The sequence below is a fragment of the Podarcis pityusensis genome (genome assembly GCF_964106645.2).
Source record: "Podarcis pityusensis genome assembly, chromosome: 8".
NCBI classification, from domain to species: domain Eukaryota; kingdom Metazoa; phylum Chordata; class Lepidosauria; order Squamata; family Lacertidae; genus Podarcis; species Podarcis pityusensis.
In genome coordinates this window covers 74,533,527-74,552,908 of record NC_138033.1, presented here as the reverse complement: position 1 = coordinate 74,552,908, position 19,382 = coordinate 74,533,527, and the positions used below count along the sequence as shown (strand labels likewise).

At 43.0% G+C, this 19,382-nt stretch overlaps 1 protein-coding gene and 2 long non-coding RNA genes across 4 annotated transcripts in view; 1 reads left to right on the top strand and 2 right to left on the bottom strand.

The window, feature by feature from the left end:
- The window catches only part of PIK3CD (phosphatidylinositol-4,5-bisphosphate 3-kinase catalytic subunit delta), a 37,871-nt gene extending 26,465 nt beyond the window's left edge, over positions 1 to 11,406 (bottom strand). The window contains exons 1-3 of one of the 2 annotated variants that reach the window (XM_081016031.1): positions 10,985 to 11,406; positions 5,431 to 5,594; positions 254 to 482 (exon numbers count right to left, since the gene is read on the bottom strand). In XM_081016031.1, the coding sequence (XP_080872157.1) occupies positions 254 to 482; positions 5,431 to 5,571 (370 nt within the window). In that variant the 5' untranslated portion in view covers positions 5,572 to 5,594; positions 10,985 to 11,406. Of the gene's footprint in view, positions 1 to 253; positions 483 to 5,430; positions 5,595 to 9,913; positions 9,935 to 10,984 lie in introns of those variants that run through there. The other variant, XM_081016032.1, reaches the window with a different exon arrangement.
- A 227-nt stretch (positions 11,407 to 11,633) lies between these two features.
- Positions 11,634 to 12,546, bottom strand: LOC308482849. Its single transcript, XR_013989458.1, has 2 exons — positions 12,402 to 12,546; positions 11,634 to 11,915 (listed from the first exon to the last, which is right to left on the bottom strand). It is a non-coding gene; the product is annotated as an uncharacterized lncRNA (long non-coding RNA).
- LOC308482860 lies at positions 11,881 to 16,924 on the top strand. The gene is made up of 2 exons (XR_013989469.1): positions 11,881 to 11,965; positions 16,771 to 16,924. It is a non-coding gene; the product is annotated as an uncharacterized lncRNA (long non-coding RNA).
- The last annotated feature ends 2,458 nt before the right edge of the window (positions 16,925 to 19,382 follow it).

Below are 19,382 nucleotides of genomic sequence, written 5' to 3'. Positions count from 1 at the left end.
ATATAACAATATATATAACAATATATAACTATATAACAATAATATAATTATTACTACTATCCAGCTGACGAGAGTCCAAAACACCAGGGGCTGATGGGATTTGAATGCCCTGGCACCAGGGGCTGATGGGATTTGAAGGCCCTGGCACCAGGGGCTGATGGGAGTCATTGTCCAAACCACCTGGAAGGCAGCAGGCAGAGCAAGGCTGGGTTAATCCAACCCCAGTTACCACCCCTCAAGGTTGGGCTCACACCTTTGCCGATGAGGAGGCTGATCTGAGAGTTGATCAGCTTCTTAGCTCGGTCGCCTTCACGGGCCACAAGCCGCAGGACCGGCAGGAAGGGCTGGACATCACAGAGCCTCCGCTGCTCGTCCTCCAACTCCTGCTGCTCGGCTGTCTGGTTGACACAGGTGAAGACGTAGGACTCTGGGCCGCTGAGCATGTGGAAGAGGGGCTCAAACTGAGCATGGTGCCAGACCATCTGAAACACAGGGAGAGGAGGAGAAGATGCTTTATTCTGGGATCAGAATATCTGGCCCTCTAGAGCCCACACCAACCTGCTGCCCTCAAGGGTTGTTTTGGGTTGCAACTCCCCACCAGCCACAGTCAGCACATGTTGTTGGAATCCAACAACATTTGGAGGGCAACAGATACTCTATTCCTGCTTTACAAACTTTTTTTTAAAAGAAAAGAAATAGTTCCCGTTTCTTTGCGCTGGGTTGTATTGAACATTAGTCCTACTCAGAGGAGTTAGCATGACTAACTTAATCTCAACAGGCTTGCTCTGAATAGGACAAGCACTGGATCCAACCCTTTATTTCCATTTTTTGTTTTCTTTTTTAAAAAAATAAATAAATAGCAATTGTTAGGCTGCCTCTGGTGTTCACACACATAAAACGAATAATCAGCAGGTTTGATATTTATGCTAATCACAAAAAATAGAGCATTTTTTTGCACCTCTAAGGAAGGAAATGCTTTTAAAATACTAATGTGACTGAACAATTAAACAAGTCTCTGGGTGAAAAGAAATCTGTTCTCAGCCGTTAAAATAGATCAAATCACTTCCAGCCTCACTTCTTTCTATCATGACCACAATCTAACCTAATTAGAGCTGTCATCAAATTTTTATTTTTATTTTTTTTAAAACTTAGTCACGTTTGTAGTGTATTTGTGCGTCTCTGTATAAATCAGATGCTGTGTTTCGTTGTTTGCTCTTCATTTTTGGATTGCAAAGACCTTTGGATCTGAGCCGTACGATTTGTATGGTAAAGCAGTTGGCAATTTGTACTCAGATCCTTGGTATTCAAAGTCCACTGAAGTTAGTATTCTTTTGACATTACGGTGCTTTTTCTAGGAGGGACGCAGGGTACGCATGCCCCCTAAACATTTTGTGAATCTAAGTTTGGCCTCATTGAGGGGCAGTATTTCAATATGAGTAGGAAAATGAGAGTACCCCTAAAAAAATTTTAAGAAAAAAAGCACTGTATACACCTTATTCCCTCCCCCCTCCCTTGCTCCCATCTGCACTATACATTTAAAGCACTATGACACCACTTTAAACACTCATGGCTTCTCCAAAGAATACTGGGAGCTGTAGCTTGTTAAGGGTGCTGAGAGTTGGCAAGAGAGACCCTCCTATTCCCCTCAGAGTGGCTTAACAACCTATACCCCTTTCCCAGGGAACTCTGGGAACTGTAGTTCTATGAGGGGAATGGGACCGCCTAACAAATCTCAGCACCCTTAACAAACTACAGTTCCCAGGATTCTTTGTGGAGGAAGCCATGGCTGTTTGGAGTGGTATGATGCTGCTTCAAATGCATAGTGCAGATGAGGCCCTCGTTTGAGTTGCCCCATCAACATCTGAACAGGTGCCTTCCCTAAGATGGTCCATTCAAGGCAGCTAGCCGAGTTCAAGTTTGTTCACAGGGTGGATTCTGGGGAAAGGGATGGGATACACTTAAATGATGAACTAGGAATCCTCTGTGTTTAAAGCAAGTGTTTTACCGCTGAGACTTTCCCTTATGATATACGAAGTTGCCTTATATTGAGCCAACAGTTAAGACCCACAGATAGAAACATACTTGAAACGTGCTTCAAAAAAACCCCATAAAAATAAGGCAATGAAGAATTATACTACAGAAGAACTACTTATACGCTGTTCGTATTCTGAAGTACATTACAGATCACAGAATCATAGGATTGTAAGGTTGGAAGGGATCCCCAAGGGTCATCTAGTGCAACCCGCTGCCATGCAAGAATCTTTTGCCCAGCATGGGGTTCAAACCCACAACCCTGTGATTAAGAGTCTCATGCTCTACCAGCTCATTCATCTATCTATCTATCTATCTATCTATATCTATCACTATACATTATATACATTATAAATATATTGATATTTTTATATAATTTATATTTCTGTGGGTCTTATTCCCGGTTGTGTTTGTTACATAAGGAACATGACGACACATATTGTACATTATACCAAGTAGGACCATTTATCCGTCTAGTTCACTACCGTCTACACTGGCTGCTCTCTGGGGTTTCAGGAAGGAGACACTCCCAGATGCCAGGGATTGAACCTTCTATGTGCAAAGTAGATGCACTGACACTGAGCTGAAACCTTTCCCTTAAGACATAGAAAGCTGTCTTATACTGAGTTAGACAACTGGTCCCTTGAGCTCAATATTACCCACACTGGGTGGCAGCAGTTCTCCAGGATTTCAGGCACAAGGACCTTCCCAGCCCCACTTAGAGATGCTGGTGAATTTAACCTGGGGCCTTTTACGTACTACATACTCATCCAGACTGCTCCATCCCATTACTCTACATGCACGCACACGGCAGTGTTTAAAACATCCTAGCATTTTCACTGTTGCAAAATAAATGCATTGCTTTCCATTTCTCTGGCGTGCCTTATATCATTCCTGTAATCTGCTTTGATTGTGTGTGGTTGGGTCAGAAATGCAGAGGAAACAACCTTGATGGCAGAAAGTGAGGAGGAATTAAAGAACCTTTTAATGAGGGTGAAAGAGGAGAGCGCAAAATATGGTCTGAAGCTCAATATCAAAAAAACTAAGATCATGGCCACTGGTCCCATCACCTCCTGGCAAATAGAAGGGGAAGAAATGGAGGCAGTGAGAGATTTTACATTCTTGGGCTCCATGATCACTGCAGATGGTGACAGCAGTCACAAAATTAAAAGATGCCTGCTTCTTGGGAGAAAAGCGATGACAAACTTAGACAGCATCTTAAAAAGCAGAGACATCACCTTGCTGACAAAGGTCCATATAGTTAAAGCTATGGTTTTCCCAGTAGTGATGTATGGAAGTGAGAGCTGGACCATAAAAAAGGCTGATCACCGAAGAATTGATACTTTTGAATTATAGTGCTGGAGGAGACTCTTCAGAGTCCCATGGACTGCAAGAAGATCAAACCTATCCATTCTGAAGGAAATCAGCCCTGAGTGCTCACTGGAAGGACAGATCGTGAAGCTGAGGCTCCAATACTTTGGCCACCTCATGAGAAAACAAGACTTCCTGGAAAAGACCCTGATGTTGGGAAAGATTGAGGGCATAAGGAGAAGGGGACGACAGAGGACAAGATGGTTGGACCGTGTTCTCGAAGCTACGAACATGAGTTTGACCAAGCTGCGGGAAGCAGTGGAAGACAGGAGTGCCTGGCGTGCTCTGGTCCATGGGGTCACGAAGCGTCGGACACGACTAAACAACAAAATTGCGTAAAACCGGTGGCACGAGGAAAGAAAGAATCCCTCTCCATTCAAACAATGCCAAGTGTTCTTTCTCCTGCACAGAACATTGTTCACGAAACATACCTTTGGACAATGCCCAGATTCTGGGAAAGAACTGCCTATGTTGTTTTGTTTGCAGGCGCTTCTGAAAACAACAGATGTATAAACATAGGAAGCCTTATGACTTCCAGAGCTTTGCGTCATGTGACAGTGGACCTTTGCTGTGGTTTTAATTTTGTTAGCTTAACCAATAATGTCGGGGAAACTTCAGGCCAGGGGGTGGGGAGCCGGCCCTCAAAGCCTCTCTTATCTGGCCCTCAGAACTCTCTCCAAACCACACCACCTCTCCTGAGGCCAGACCTTCCCTGGTCCTTCTTTATTGCACTCTGAGCATCTTGCCTGCCTGGAACGTGTCCTTGGAATATGGTAAAGTTAAGCCAAATCGCCACCAAGTTGCTTTAATTTGTCCCCTGAGTAAGTTGCAGTTTTGTGGCAATTTTTCACCATGGCAACATGACACATTTCATGATAACAATGCTCAATGGTGCTCCCACCCCATGAATCCTGGTGCCTCGCCATAGCTAGCCAGGCCACTGGTACCCAAAATCAGGATCATACTCCTGAAAATTTTGCCCTGTCCTGTAAACTAATTCAAATGCACTAACTGAGGTATCACAGCAAGTTTTTGACGTAAAAGTCCTGGGGGTGAGGAAATCGAATAAACTGCTTGGATTGTTTTTTAATGACAGAGAAACAGGTAGGTAAGTAAAACTAAATGTGGGCATTTCCTGGAATAGATGAGGTCTTAGATGCACCTGCCAAGATGCAATCTTGGATCTTTTAAGAAGGGGAAGTGCAATCTCACCTCGAACAGGTCAACTGCCACTTCCTTTATTTGATAAACAGAGAGTGACTTTCTGCTTTGCCCAGGTTGCACTTCAGCTCCTGTAACAAAACGGCCGGCTGCTAAGCTCCAAGGCCAGGGAAATACAAGGATTTCTGCCTTTGATGCTGGCTGCTGGGAGGGTCTGAAAGGTGCATACAGTTCTCTGCAAGGGCCAGAAGGTGGACAGGGAACCATTCTCAAATAAGAGCACTGCATTCCCTTCTGGGCAGCTTTCCAGGGGCCGCATTCCGATAGTGGGAGGGGTCAGAGGGGAAAGTAGGTAGGGCAATGAATGCAAACTTCATCTCTGTATAGTAGACTACACACAGAGAGAGATCTGTCTCTAACCTCCGTCCACGAAAGCAAGCAAGAGGCATGCTCAGAGTTCAATGACCTATCCTAGCTGGGCATAATAATAATAATAATAATTATTATTATTATTATTATTATTATTATTATTATTAAAGTAGTACTAGTAGCAGCAGCAGCAGTAGTACCCTGCCCATCTGACTAGGTGAGGAGGGAGCAGAGCAGGGCTGTTGAGAGGTGTGTCTTGGGAGAGAGTCCAGGGGGCCAAACGGAGAAGCTTGGAGGGCCACATTTGGCCCTTGGGTGAATATGTTGTTAGTTCTTTTCACTAAAAATTTTAGCTTCATGGAATTTTTCCAGCCCTGGCTTGGGATGCATCAGAGAACCTCGGGACCTTGCACAATCTCTTGCTTACAGAAAACATGTGGAATGAGTTTGGCAACTCTGTTGTGATGGAGAAAGATAAAAAGAGAAAGAGCTGAGTACCTGTTTGATGGTGTTAAGACTTGCATTGCAGGAAATGGAGAGGGTCAAGTAAATGCCAGTGGGTAAGAGGAAGTCGACTTGAATGCTCTGGTTCGCTTCTTTGGACCAAAATTCTACGGGGCAAGCAATCCCAGGGGGCATCCTGCTCCGGTCTCAGCTACAACCTGCCACCAAGGAGAAGCAGAGAGGACAAGTTAAACTTATGTATCTTTAAGGTCTCAAGACAGATAGAAATGCGATGGTTTTCAGTTTTGCCCCCAAACAGGCTGAAACTAGCTAGGGGTTTATAAACAAAGAATTTAGCACCTGGATCATCTTTTCGTCTTTCCTGAAAAGCAAGTTTGCTGTCCTTATGAGAAGGAACATAATCGTAAGGACTAGAAACTTAACCACAAAAAGAGAGTGCAAAATAATACCAAGAAGTTTGGGAGGCTGGATTCGCCACCTGATCATTAGCCGGAAATTAATGCTAATAAAAATATCACCAGGATCGTGGCAGTTGTCGAGAGATGTCCTATTTTTTCTGGACCCATGAGTAGTAAAGGGAAGTCACTGGTTGCCTAGCACACCCAAATTCAAACTTCCACCTCCACCCCACCATAATTATTGGAAGGAGGTCTCCCTATCAGTTGGAATGGGATGGGATGGATGCAATAATAGTTACGCCTCTCTGCAAGTTTCCAATGCTTAATTCTGAAAGGTAATAATAAAGGTACCATGTCTCAAAAAGATTAGCCATCTTGCACCCTTTCCCAAGAGAGTTACACAAGTGGCAGAGATTCAGCAGGTGAGGTTTCTTCCCAGTACAGCATCTCCATGTAAATCCTGACGATGCCAGGTGCTGACTTTCTAACCACAATACACCTGATAAAGGACTAGGAGGCACCAGAACCTTCTGGGAAAGAGTGGGATGTGTGTGTGTGAAGCAACATCCCACGCCGCCCGAAATAATGCAGCTTGCAGGACCCTCGGGTGCCATTTGTCAGTCTTCACCACTTTTGCATGCCAGCCCCTCAGAGCGTATGTGCCATTTCCTCATCTGTTGCTAAGCTGGGTGCGAAAATTCCCAGAAATGCAGGCTGTGGTTCTTGCTTTTTTTAAAAAAATAAAAAAGTATTATCTGTTGAGTCCTTTTGGCCAAGATGCAGCCACCACAAACCACACATTCAACTTCCTAGGAAGGGAAGGAAATATAAGCATGGGGGGTGGGGGTGCTGAGTGCTGGGGCGGGGTGGGGGGGGGCTCAGTAGAGGAAATAGAGAAGAGGCTTCACTGACACTGACACTCTCCCTGCCCCAGACATGTTTACAAGATGAGCTTTGGCATGCCAGAAGCATTTATGACTGTTGCTTGTTTTGAGTTACAGATGCATAAGCTGAGCCAGGGATGACTCGGCAGGGGTGAGCGGCCGGGGGGGGACTGGACAGGACAAACACACATTTGATGCTGCCCCAGGAGACTCCAGCTGTATTTGAAATACATTAGTGCAGGGTGAGAGGTGGGGTGAGTGTTAGCAGTTCCTGCTCACATCACATCACCTGAAATGACACATTTAAGGCACATGATACTCCCCCAACAAAGAAGAATCCTGGGAACTGTCGTTTACTCCCACACAGAGCTGCAATTCCCAGCCCTTTTAGTAAATTGTGGTTCCCAGGATTCTTTGGGAACTACTTTACCCCCACACACACACGAAGCTACAATTCTGAGAGCCTTTAACAAACAAAGGTGGCCAGGATTCTTTGGGGGAACCGTTCTTGGGAACAGTAGCTTACTTCTATGGAACTACAATTCCCAGCACCCTTAGCAAACTACAGTTCCCAGGATTATTTTGAGGGATGCCATGTGCTTTCAATGTGCATTGAATGTGTTTTTAAATGTGGATGCCAACTAAGCATGACCACTGATCTATCTACCCTGGATTCGCCTGTTCTGACTGGCAGCAAATTTCCAGAATCTCAGACAGAGAGGATTTTTTCCCTGTCACCTGTCAACAAAACAATGATTTTATTTTCCACATTTTCTATCACATTTTCAGTAAAGGAAAGTGGCAGTCTAGTTCCAGGATGGGGAACCTGTAGCCCTCTAGGCGTAGTTGGGCTTCCAGCTCCCACCAGCCAATGGTTCGAGATGGTTAGAGCAAACTGAAAACAGCTAGAGGACCACTGGTTCCTCACCCCTTTGATAAGGACTGAATTTAGGACTTCCCACATGCTCCCCAAACATGTCCATCACTGAACTCAGGTGGAACAACACTAGACGTAGGTGGAACAATGGTAAGGCAGCTTCCTATGTTCCTAACTCGGAATATTATTTATCTTAAAAATGTTACAGCTCGCCTTTCCAATGCCGACAAAACATCCAAAGGCAGCCAATGAAACTGAAAAGACACTGCACAATGAAAATTGAAAATAGCTCTGCTTTGGAGCATGCCGTCCAAATGATGGGGGGGGGGGGGCGGTGGGACAGACTGGTGTGGACTCAGATGTTCCCTCCTGACAGTAGCTTTTGTGCCGAACACTGAGTAACAAGCAGAATGTAATGCTGTTTCGGGTCACTTGAGATTTTTTAAGTAAAAAAACAGACCAGGTCGTTTCCAAGCAGAGTCCACAGCCATCAATAAAATCAGTCCAGACAGTGCCTGTTCTCAGTTCAGTTCCCGTTTCCCAGCACAGGCAAGATTGCCAACAACAGTTGCTGAGAAACAGGAGTTCTTGACACAGCAAGCAAATACTTTCCTTGTCCTGCCCCCCCCCCCCCCGCAGGGAGATATGTTTTGTTCTGGCAGCGCATGGAGCTAAAGGCCAGTGCTGGTGACGTCGTAGCTGTGACATCATGAGTCCATGGCTGCTGACCTCCCATTCCATTTCTGGAATCTTATGCCACATTCCTGCATTTTTCTCTTCAACCTTCAGAGGGGGTGAATCCAACTTACCTCCCCCCCCCCCACACACACACAACAGACCCCAGGAGCAAAGCTAGCTTACCAGCCAGCCCTGTCCATCTACAGGTCACAGAGGCAGAAATATTACTCTGCTAGCTAAGAGAGCAAATTATCATTCCCCTTGATAACGCAGTAGCCCTACACTAAGTGCTTTGTTATTACAAATCTGACTTGCCAAGCACTTACAATGCCAGGCAAACTTGCACTTAGGATAGAAAACAACAACAACACATGAAACAAAAACCTCTACAGGCCACACTGGGGGGGTGGGGGTGGGGGGAGACATCTGCAAAGATGAGGCATTTATTTGCCAGGGGTATTTTCAGAGCATAACAGGAAGAGGATGACTTAATAAAGCTGGGAGGAGACCAATATAATGCATGTTTGTATATACTGATACATAATTCAAAGGAAAATGAAACGTTTTCCAACAGCCAAACACTGCCCATGTTTCACAAGCTTTCCCCACCCCCTGTAACAATGAGGACTTGAACGTTAGAAATGTAAGCCCTCTTATAAATAAATACATACAGTGGTACCTCGGGTTAGGAACTTAATTCATTCTGGAGGTCTGTTCTTAACCTGAAACTGTTCTTAACCTGAGCTCCCACTTTAGCTAATGGGGCCTCCCACCGCTGAGCGATTTCTGTTCTCATCCTGAAGCAAAGTTCTTAACCTGAGGTACTATTTCTGGGTTAGAGGAGTCTGTAACCTGAAGCATCTGTACCCCAAGGTACCACGGTACTGAAATTCTCATAATACCGAATCTTGCACAGGAGTGCGGATTAGGTTTGTCAAGCTTCTCTCTATAGCAACGAGGACTAAAGTCTTATAAATGCATGCCCCTTTAAAATAAAGAAATGAGAAGATTCGCAGAATACCAGATCTTGCACCAAAATAGGGATTAGCTTCAAGGCTGAGATAAATAAACCAGTACGGACCCGACCCGTGGTGTTATTTATTTCTTGTCTGGGTTAAAACTGAATAGCATGGCATATAATACTTCTGCTCCCCCCCCCCCGTAAAAATCAAAGTAAAACTATTTTCAGAACATATCATACTTCAAAAGGTTGAGGAGAAAGAAACAAACAGTTGGCCCCACAATGAAGATTAACAACCCCATAGCTCTTGAGCTTCAGAGAGCTCAGCATCCTTAAAAAAATATCAAGTCTGCTCCATACAAAGACATACACACCCCAGCAGTAAGACCACTCCTCCCCTCTCCCCATAACACTAAAGCAACAATATCTACCACCCCAGCTGCAAAACTGACATCCTTTATTTCAGACCTCTAAGCCCCAATTTTAACATTTTATATACCGGTACTTTGCAACAGTCCTCCAGCTTTTCAGATCAAGGCTAAATCTTTAGCCAAACATGATTTTGGGGACTCACTTTTTAATCCGATAATATAAGTGTGCCTGCTGAGGGGACCCACCTTAGGTCAGGATGCTGAGATGCAGGCAAATGTTATTATCATTATTTTAATTTGTTTTTATTGAAAGTTTTTCATGGATAATAAAGGTACCTATAACTCACAATGTTCTGACACAGAGCCCTTGCATCTCTCATGGCCAAATCTGAAATGTTTAATGGCTCACAGAAACAGAAGGTCCCCCAGCATCTCCAGTTAAAATAAATCAGGCAGCAATATAAAACTGTGTGAAAAAAACAACGACAGTATAAACAGTACAATGAGAATTACTGGAAGACTCGTTTTGTCAGAAGTCTTTTTTATTTAAGTGTTCATTTAAGTATTAATTAGGAAGATTAAGGTTTTTTATGCACATAAATCTGCTTTTTCTTCTTTCTTCTTTTCTTAATTGTTTTTTCTTTAATTTTTTTGTAGTATGAGATTGTAAATTCTTTGTATATGTATGTAATTTAAATTAATAAAGATTATTTAAAATAAAATAAAATAAATCAGGCAGCATCTGCTGGGAAAGTCCTCTACCGGAACACCAGGCTGAATAAACAGTTTGAGTTGGTAGAAGACAGTGTTCTAAGGGCACTCTGAACATGCTCAGAGGCACTGCGCTCAAGGTCCTATACGTGCACATAGCAACCGTTAGAAACTAATCTAGATTTCCATTCACCTCCATTTTATATTTACCCCTCTGGGTAACAGGACACACAATTCCCAAGGGCTGAAATTCTGCCCAGAAAAGCCCCCCCCCCCTTCAAAAAAGGAAAATAAAGAGCATCGCAGAGAAAAACAAGCATCATGTGCTCCTAAATTGGGAGGACTGGAATGGGGTGGAATTCAAAGTCAGGATAAAAGTCAGAGGGTTGCATCCCTGCTAGGTTTTACTCATGAGTACACCCATTCAAAAGTATTGCGCCTGGGCTAGCCTTGCCCATTAATCTCAAAGGGTCTACTCTGAGTAAGGGCTGGATACAACCCAGAATAAACCAAGCGTTGCCGCCTGCTACGATCCATCTCAGAGTATGGAAATTCATGAGCCTAAACGAGCCGAGCCCATTAACTTCAATGGGTCTACTCCGAGTAGGACCAGCTGCTGGAGAAGACTCTGGATTCCTGGGAGGGCAGAGGCTGACATACAGTGTCAAATCTTTATTCATGATGCGCCCACCACCCCTTCTACTGACCTGAGGATAGCATCCATGATCCCTTCCCCGGCAGGAAAGCAAGCGGATCTCTTGACCGGCGCCGACCGAAAATATAAATAAAAATGAACTGAACTGAACTGAAAAAAATAATAAAATAAACCTTGCCAGGGAGAATCTGGAGAACGCCGGCCTAGGAAGTCTTCGGCACCCCCCTCCTTCCCGAAGGCTGGGCTTGGCGCTTTCCAAGGGACCGTTTGCAAAGTCTCTGCGGCAACAGGAAGCGTTTGCCGACAACTTTTTCTCGCAGGCAACACGCACAAAAGCAACAGGGTCAGCCTTCCTCAACCGGCTACCTTCCAGATGGTTCTGGACTACAACTCCCATCAGCCCTCAAGCCCAGGCAACCACCCCGGCCCGAACAGCCTCCAAGGGCAGCCCCACACAGCATTGCCATCGCTTCTTGAATTTGCACCCTGCCTTCCCTTCTCAAGGAGCGCAGGGCGGCAAAGAGATGCAACGTCTGAAAACGGAAGCAAAGTCCTAAAGCGGTTAAAACATTAGGAAAACCATTACGTATTACACTTAAAAAACGTATTTCACTTAAAAACATTCTTCCATATTATTGCTGCTGTTTTATCCAGAGTTCCGAGTGATTCAGGATTTCTGAAGAGTCGATTTAAACATCTGATTTTTCTCTGCCAATATTTATTTTAAAAAAACCACACTTTATGCACAATTTTAGCTGTTAAACATGTTCAGTGCAGCACACTGAGCATCAGTGGCCTTTTAGATATATCTAGTAGGGCCTTTAACAAAATATTACAATGTGGAGCCCTCTTGTTGATGGTGCCAGCCGGACAACACCCCCTTTTTCAGAATACTCCATTCCATCCCCCTATATGAAGGATTGCCAGTCCAGTGCCTATTACCACCATGGGGCCCACAAGGTGTCCCGGACTCTCAGATTTAACTGGAAAACAAAAAAGATCCATAATCATGAGCAGTAGAACATACCCTCAGGTATCTCTAATTTTTTGTTATGCCATGCTTCCCATGTCCGCCATTATTATTATTATTATTTTAGTATTTTATTTTTTTAATGTCATTATATATAAAACAGAGTGAACAGTTATAACAGACGGAAAATAAAAGGTGAAAAGCCAAACCATGAAAACAGGCATGTAGAATCAGTGGTTGCAGACGTGTTAAAATTGAAGTCAAGACGATCACCTTTAACAAATCACCAAGTATTTAGTTCCAGATTTGCTAGGCTTCTGACGAAGGTTGTCCTAATAATGGTGGGTTCACTGTATGTCATACAGGATTGCCAAATCATATTTGAAAGTGTCTGGCGGTTCTAGTCCTTGTCGAAATCTCAAAATGTGCATAATTTTCTCTGTTGTGTCATTATTATTATTATTATCATCATCATCATCATCATCATCATCATCATTACCTGCCATTTACTAACCACCTCCTCCATGGCAGCCATTTTGTAACAGGCACTCCTAGAACTCTCACAAAATTCAAAATATGCCCACTAGGCCAGAAAAATTGGTGACCCCTGCCCTCCACACAGAGTTTTCAGCATTCCATGCCCACGGAGCATGCTCAGTCTCAGCGGACCTGTTTGGGGACCTCTCCCCTCCCACCTTTTGGGTCCCCCCCCACTATTTTTGGTACTTCCACAAATCTTGTCCCCTGCCCCAGTTCCGCAGCAGTTTCTTAAAGTGATAAGCTATTCATTTTGAGGCCCTTGGGGCCCCACCCACACTGCTGCACACCCTTCAACATTTCTCAGATGAAAATGGGGACACTTCTCACTCCCCTTCACTACCCCCCATTTTTGGTCAACCCCCCCCCCCCCGGATTTGGGATCAAATCAGAAGCTGGGATTGCTTTTGTAGTTCCAGGACTGTCTCTGTAAAATAGGGACACTTGGAGGGTATTCTACTGATACCTCCCCACTCTCCTTAGTACAGCATAGAAGATTCCCACACTGAAAATGACCTCGCTGTAAGAATGCAGAACTGAAAAAAGGTGTAAGGCAGTGTTTAAGAAATGAAAGATTCTATTCCTTGTCAGGAGAAAATACCATTTCTGCTAGCAGGTTTCTCTTTCAGTTGGGGTGGCATTACATATGTCTGAACGAAAATAACCTCCATTTTTATTTTTATTTCAAGTGAAACTCTGTGCAATTAGCTCTTTGCCAACCAGTCCAACTTTTGCTGCCTCTCCAGGTGTTTTGGACTTGGTGAGGCTGATGGAAATTCCATGCACCTGGTGCGCACTACATTGGCAGATGCCATGCTAATCTACAGCTATAGCTGATGCATCCACTGATTAGACCAACATAAGCTTTTGGCTCTAATTCGATCAACAATGTACAGTGGTACCTTGGTTTTTGAACGTAATCTGTTCTGAAATGTTCAAAAACCGAAACCTCAATAGGCGACACCTACACCTCCAGATCTCGAAGTCGTGTAGCATGTTCAACTTCTGAGGCTTGTTCGAAAACTGAAGCATTTATTTCCGGGTTTTCGGCATTCAAAAACAGAAACGTTCAACTTCCAGGACATTTGAAAACCACTGTACAAAAATCTAACAAATCACTACATATGTATCCATGAAGAACACATTGGACTGTAAAAAAATAATTTGTAATTATGTTCAAGACAACAGGCTTTCCTTCAGGGTTCTCTGTGCCCTTCCTACAATCCCCTTTTCATGGTTTTATTGGCCCAAGATGTTTTTAAGATTGCACTTGCAATCTGCTTTACTACTCCATATTCTCTTCAATCTTTGGAAGCTGCAGACAAGGAGAAAATGCCTTTAATAAGGGAATAATTATTAGCCATCACAAACCTCTCTACAGAGCTTCTCTGAGGTGGTGGTTGTGGTGGTGGTGGTTTAATCCTTCAACCCTGCCTTGCTATATGAGGAGATATTTCTGTAAGTCACTTTTTACCGGAAGACAACTTCTGCTTATTTGAAGAAGTGTCTCGGTTCAATTATTTTTTAACGTCTGACCAGGAAGTTGCTGTGCGCTAATTGTTAAATGTGTGGTTGCTAACTATTCAGCTGCCCGTTGTAGCTTTGGCACCTCAAATAATAATTTGATTATGATGCCCCTGCTATCTCTCCACACACACACACACACACACACACACAGTGATTTCTGCATCTCACGCTGCCCATAAAGGCATAAGAACAGACCCAGCTCCCCCCCCCCCGCTCAGTTGGCAACCTCACTTGGCAGCCACAAATGAGGCACCTTCTGCTATCACACCCCACATTTTATTTGAGTAACATTTTAGTCGGTCAAGCATGAGACTCTTCTCATTAATTACAGTACATAAAATAAACCATGAGGACTAGAATATTCGCTTTACTTTTAAGAGAGAGTTTCACAGCTGACTGGTAGAGCCTCTGGCTTATATGCAAAAGATCCCTGGTTCAGTCACCAATGGCATCTCCTGGTAGGGTTGGGGAAATCCTGGCAGCAGAACTATAGCCCAAAGCATACTAAGGGCACCAGGCTGGTGAAGGATGGGACAGAGATGATACCAAGCTAAATGGACCAAGGAAGTCAGCATAATATACTTCCTGACCTTATAGGAATCTGCCCAACATCCCAAAGGCTGCCGCTTTTTTTTTTTTTTTAAGAAAAAGCTCTGTGACAATTATGGCCAATTAGGCAACTTAAAAAGCTCATTGTGCATCATCCATTCCTTGCCTTTTCAACACCTAATAGGCGAACGGGACAAAGTAAAATGTTTTTGAAGGCCGCCTGCTTAATTGCCACCACAAGACAAACAGGAAGGCTGGTTAGTCTTTGGAGACTGCCATCTTCCACAGCTGGACAGCTGTTTTCAGCACCACCTGCAACTCCTGCCTTTGTGCCACAGTTTATTAAAAGACCCAGTCAGGTGCACATGGGTGCATTGGTACAGAACTAGGCTGAGTCCGCCTTTCTTAAATGCTTGGCCCCATGAACCATATATAACAAGCTTATATCCCATTAAAAAAGCAAAAGCAAAACAAACACGTTAAACTAATGAAAACAACACGCCCATCCATGCAAATAGCAAACAATTAGCAATGCATTTAACAACCCTCCAAAATTACTGAGTTTAATGAAAAATTCATGGAAATCCATACAAATAGCAAACAATTAGCAATGGCCCCAATAGACCAGGGATTAAAATAAAATCTGCGTCCACGTTTTGTTAGCAGTGCCTGCCTTGATCACTCGTAATCTTAGGAACAGCTTCCCATTACACCAAAACACATCACTGTAATAAAGGCAGTGGTGGTGGCTGGTGACTATTGAGACTCAGCCACATTAGGAAAGAAATGACAATTTGAATGCGCTATAAACATGCAATACCAATGACGCTAGAAAGCAGTTAAGATCTTCTACGCATTTTTCCAAAGGGGTTTAATTTTTTTTGTTATAACGACCTAATTTCTGACTTATTTATAGTGTGTTTTTTCCTGTGTGTAGATCCACCTTTGCAGTTGGCAGGGCAGAAGGCAGCTAAGAAGATGTAGAATGGGGCACTACTAGGTGGCGCTAAAAGTAGAACACTGCAAGGCTGCACAGCGACATGAGCACACACTGGCTGTGTACACACCATCCATTTAAAACACATGGCTTAAAAAATTAACAATCCTGAGAACTGTAGCTTGTTAACAGTGCTGGGAATCATAGCTCTGTGAGAAGTAAACTACAGTTTCCAAGATTCTTTGTGCTTTAAACATGTTGGGATATGTTATGTAGTCTTTTTGCTAAGTAAAATGCATAGGATTGTTTCAGTAAAAGCACAGAGGAAATATTTATATGCTTAAGGACAAACTGGGCAATTCAGTTCTCCTTGTAATTGAATTTTTATCTTCAGCGTTTTAATTAAATTTACTTCAAGCCTGATTAAAATGTTACCAGTCTTCAACAACCACCTGGGTTGTGGAAGAGAGGAAACATTTAACTCTGCAGCTATTTTTTTCCTGCAATCTAACACATTTTATCTTTGCAGAGACACTCAAACCTCCTTCTAGAAGATGACTCATTTTATTCATTGCCCTTTCCCCCAGCTTAGCCTAAATGTCTTTTGCATGTTTCAGTGAAGCCACAGAAATTATCAGGGTTGTTGTTTTTTTTGCAACCAAGGTGTAATTTGGAGAGCCTTGTGCAGCGTAATCCAACCCTAGGAATGTCTACTCACATGGGATTTACTCCTGGGTTAGTGAGCATCCCTGGGAGCAATCATCATTCAATAAACTGGGATTTACTTCTGCATAAAGTTGCGCAGAATTCTGCTGTTAGATAATAGATAAAAATGCAATCCGAATTTTAACTAGTAGATTAAACAGCTGATCCCGGTACTGTGTTGATTAATCAACTAACTACTGTACTGGATTATTGCTCTTGAACTGGTAGAGGCTGGTAGACTCTGCCAGCTCTGCATTTAGGGCAGGGCAGGTGGTTCCCCAAGAGGGCGCAAAATTGAGAAGATCAGTTTGGGGGAGCCAAATTTTGGCCTCACACAGGGCGTCGTATTATGAAAGATTACCAAAGTCTACCCCTGACTCTGCTCGCCATCCCCACTAAATAGCTTTCCTGGCCGCCATGCTCGCTTCAACTGGAGTTGATGTGGCCATCTGTTGGCAGCCATGCAAACTACAGCGTGACAACAGGCTTGCATTTTTATGTAAATAGAAATATTTTTCATTCTGATGCCGATGGCATTACTTGCATACACTATAAGCAGTGTTACTTTTCAAGAAAAAGAGGTGCCAGAGCTCACCATGAACTTCTCTCTTAGAATGGCAATGGTGTCCACCTGAGAGGTGCTGGAGCTGAGCTCCAGTGAGTTCCAGCAGAAGAAAAGCCCTGGTTATAAGCTACTCTGAGGGCCTCATATGCATCAGAAAAATTGAATGCAATCACCATAAATAAATAAAATTAAGTTGTATTGATTTATTTTAAACCTTTCTACACTGCCCTCCAGTTAAAAACTTCCAGAGTGATTTACAATAACTCATAAAACAAAATGGCAATAATCAATAAAATAGTTAAAAGGTAGCACCAAAACCAACAAATCAGCAGCTGCTATTATGCAAAAGTAAGTCCGGTTTGGTTTCCCATCCCAATTAAAATGTGCATTGTAATGTGATGCTTTCTTATAAAAGTTTGAAAAATAAATAAGTAAATGAATAAATACACAGGAGTTGGCTGACTTAGCTCTATAGTCCTAAAAGTTATAACAACACTTTGGTATTAGTGCATCCTGTGTGGATATGCTTTATAATTTATACTATGGGTCACAGGTCCAGGTTTTGACATTTCCCATTGGCTGGGGCACATAGCAGAGCTACCCATGGTCTCTGCTTTTTGCCCTGGCCATGGTACCTGGCCATGGAGCTTTGGCACTGAAAGCAATGATGATAAAAGGTTTTGAATTATTTGGAAAAACCCATCTTATCAATATTTTGCAGACGATGCTGCGCTATTCCTTTCTGATCCTGAAACTTCATTACCTGCTGTTATGCACCAGCTTGCTATATATGGCATGATATATGGGTTAACAGTTAAATTCACCTAATCTGAGCTGGTGTGTATACACACCCTGCCAGACCTACAACTGCATTGGCACAAAACAACTGTCCTGAAACTCTGTAATATACCTAAGAATCTATCTAAACTAGAACAACTGAAATTGACTCCCTTGCAAAAGGTCTAAGAACTAAGCTCAAAAATAGGTCAAAGCTAACATTGTCATGGTTGCGGGCAGAGTTTCTATAACAAAAATGATGCTGTTACCGTGCTTTCCTTTTACTTATTCTGAGTCTTACCAATAAACATACCTAATTTTCATGTTAATAAAATTAACAAGAGACCATGGCTACCTTTATAGGATCAAGAACGGATGATATAAAGACTCCGCTCACTTATACAGTATCTTTTTGATTTTACAAGGCTCAGACCAGGTCACATGGAGGCTAATAGGGGCCGAGACTTCATGTGTTCACTCTCTTATTGGAAAATAGACAAGAAGACATTGCTAACCTCTTTCTATAATCAGATTTGATTGAAACATTTATCTTTTGATTCCACTTTAGTCCCAATAACTCAACACTCCTCCTTTTGCGCAGCAGCCAAATCAGGCTCATTAATCAAATGATGGGACAATCGTTACGACCAGACCCAAAATTAGCCCTATTCAGGAGTACCATTTGCGGGTGCCAAGGGGCCACCCCCCCCCCCATTTTCAAGGAGGGCGCTGGGCCCCTTCAATATTCTGCAGCCTGCGGCAGGCCCTAGTGGGCCTTCTTGCGGCTGCAGTGGGTCCCATCAGGTATTGGTACGTTTTGTTACTTGAAATTAAAAACCAGTTTTAAAAAGTTATAACACCAGTGGCGTTCTGAAAAGCTAGAGTTTTGGAATAATCCACAGCAAAACAGATAACTAACAAACAAGAGGTTTGCTCAGGAAAACAAGAATGTAAATCTACAAGAACAAAAACCACATTAGCTTTACAAAAATGCTGGATTTCCCAACAGGTCAAGAAACATTAACCTCAAACAATTTCCTTACCAAAAACCAGACGTCCAGACAGACTAGTCACAATATTGCAGCTCAGGTAGTTTAGATGCGGCTGCTATCGCTGACTAAAAAGCAGAGGATTCTGCTAATATATTTCTACTACATTACTATATATTTTGGAAAGTGGTTTGTCTGTTTCCTATGCATTTTGTCACCTCTTATCACAGCCAAATTTTGCACGATGGTTGCTGAGATGAAGGAGCAGGTTTTTGTTTGTTTGGATACAGTTGGACGCCATTTTGAACGAAGATGACGGACTACCCCCTTCAAACGCACTGATTTTTACCAAATTTTGGTAACATTTTTTACCAAAATTTTAATCAAATTTTGCAGAATCGTTCCTGAGATCAAGGAAAAGCTTTTCATCTATATTTGGATACAGTGGACCAACACGTTGATGCAAAATTGCACTGATTCTAACCACTATTTCAAAACTGCCTTTTGATTTTTGTTTGCTTCATTTTTCATAATAATCAATGCCTGGTGTGAGGTTAGTGCTTTACAAATGAATAACGCTCTCAGTTACAAATGCAGCAATATCCCTACTTACCTGGGGCCGGAGTAAGCCTCAATTCAGCAGCACTTGCTTCTGAGTAGACACAATCAGGAATGCACCATTAAGTGAGATTTCCAATGATCCGGAATTTTAACCAAACTAATTTTTTTCAGTTATATTTCCAATGGTTGTAAGGGATGACCAAGGAAAGAGGCTAATCCAAAGTGAATATAGAGTAGACTACGGTCAACAGAGCCGGCCCTCTCATTAGCCAGGGCGAGGCAGCCACCTCAGGCAGCTGATTTGGGATGTTGTGAGAGGGCAGCAAGATATTT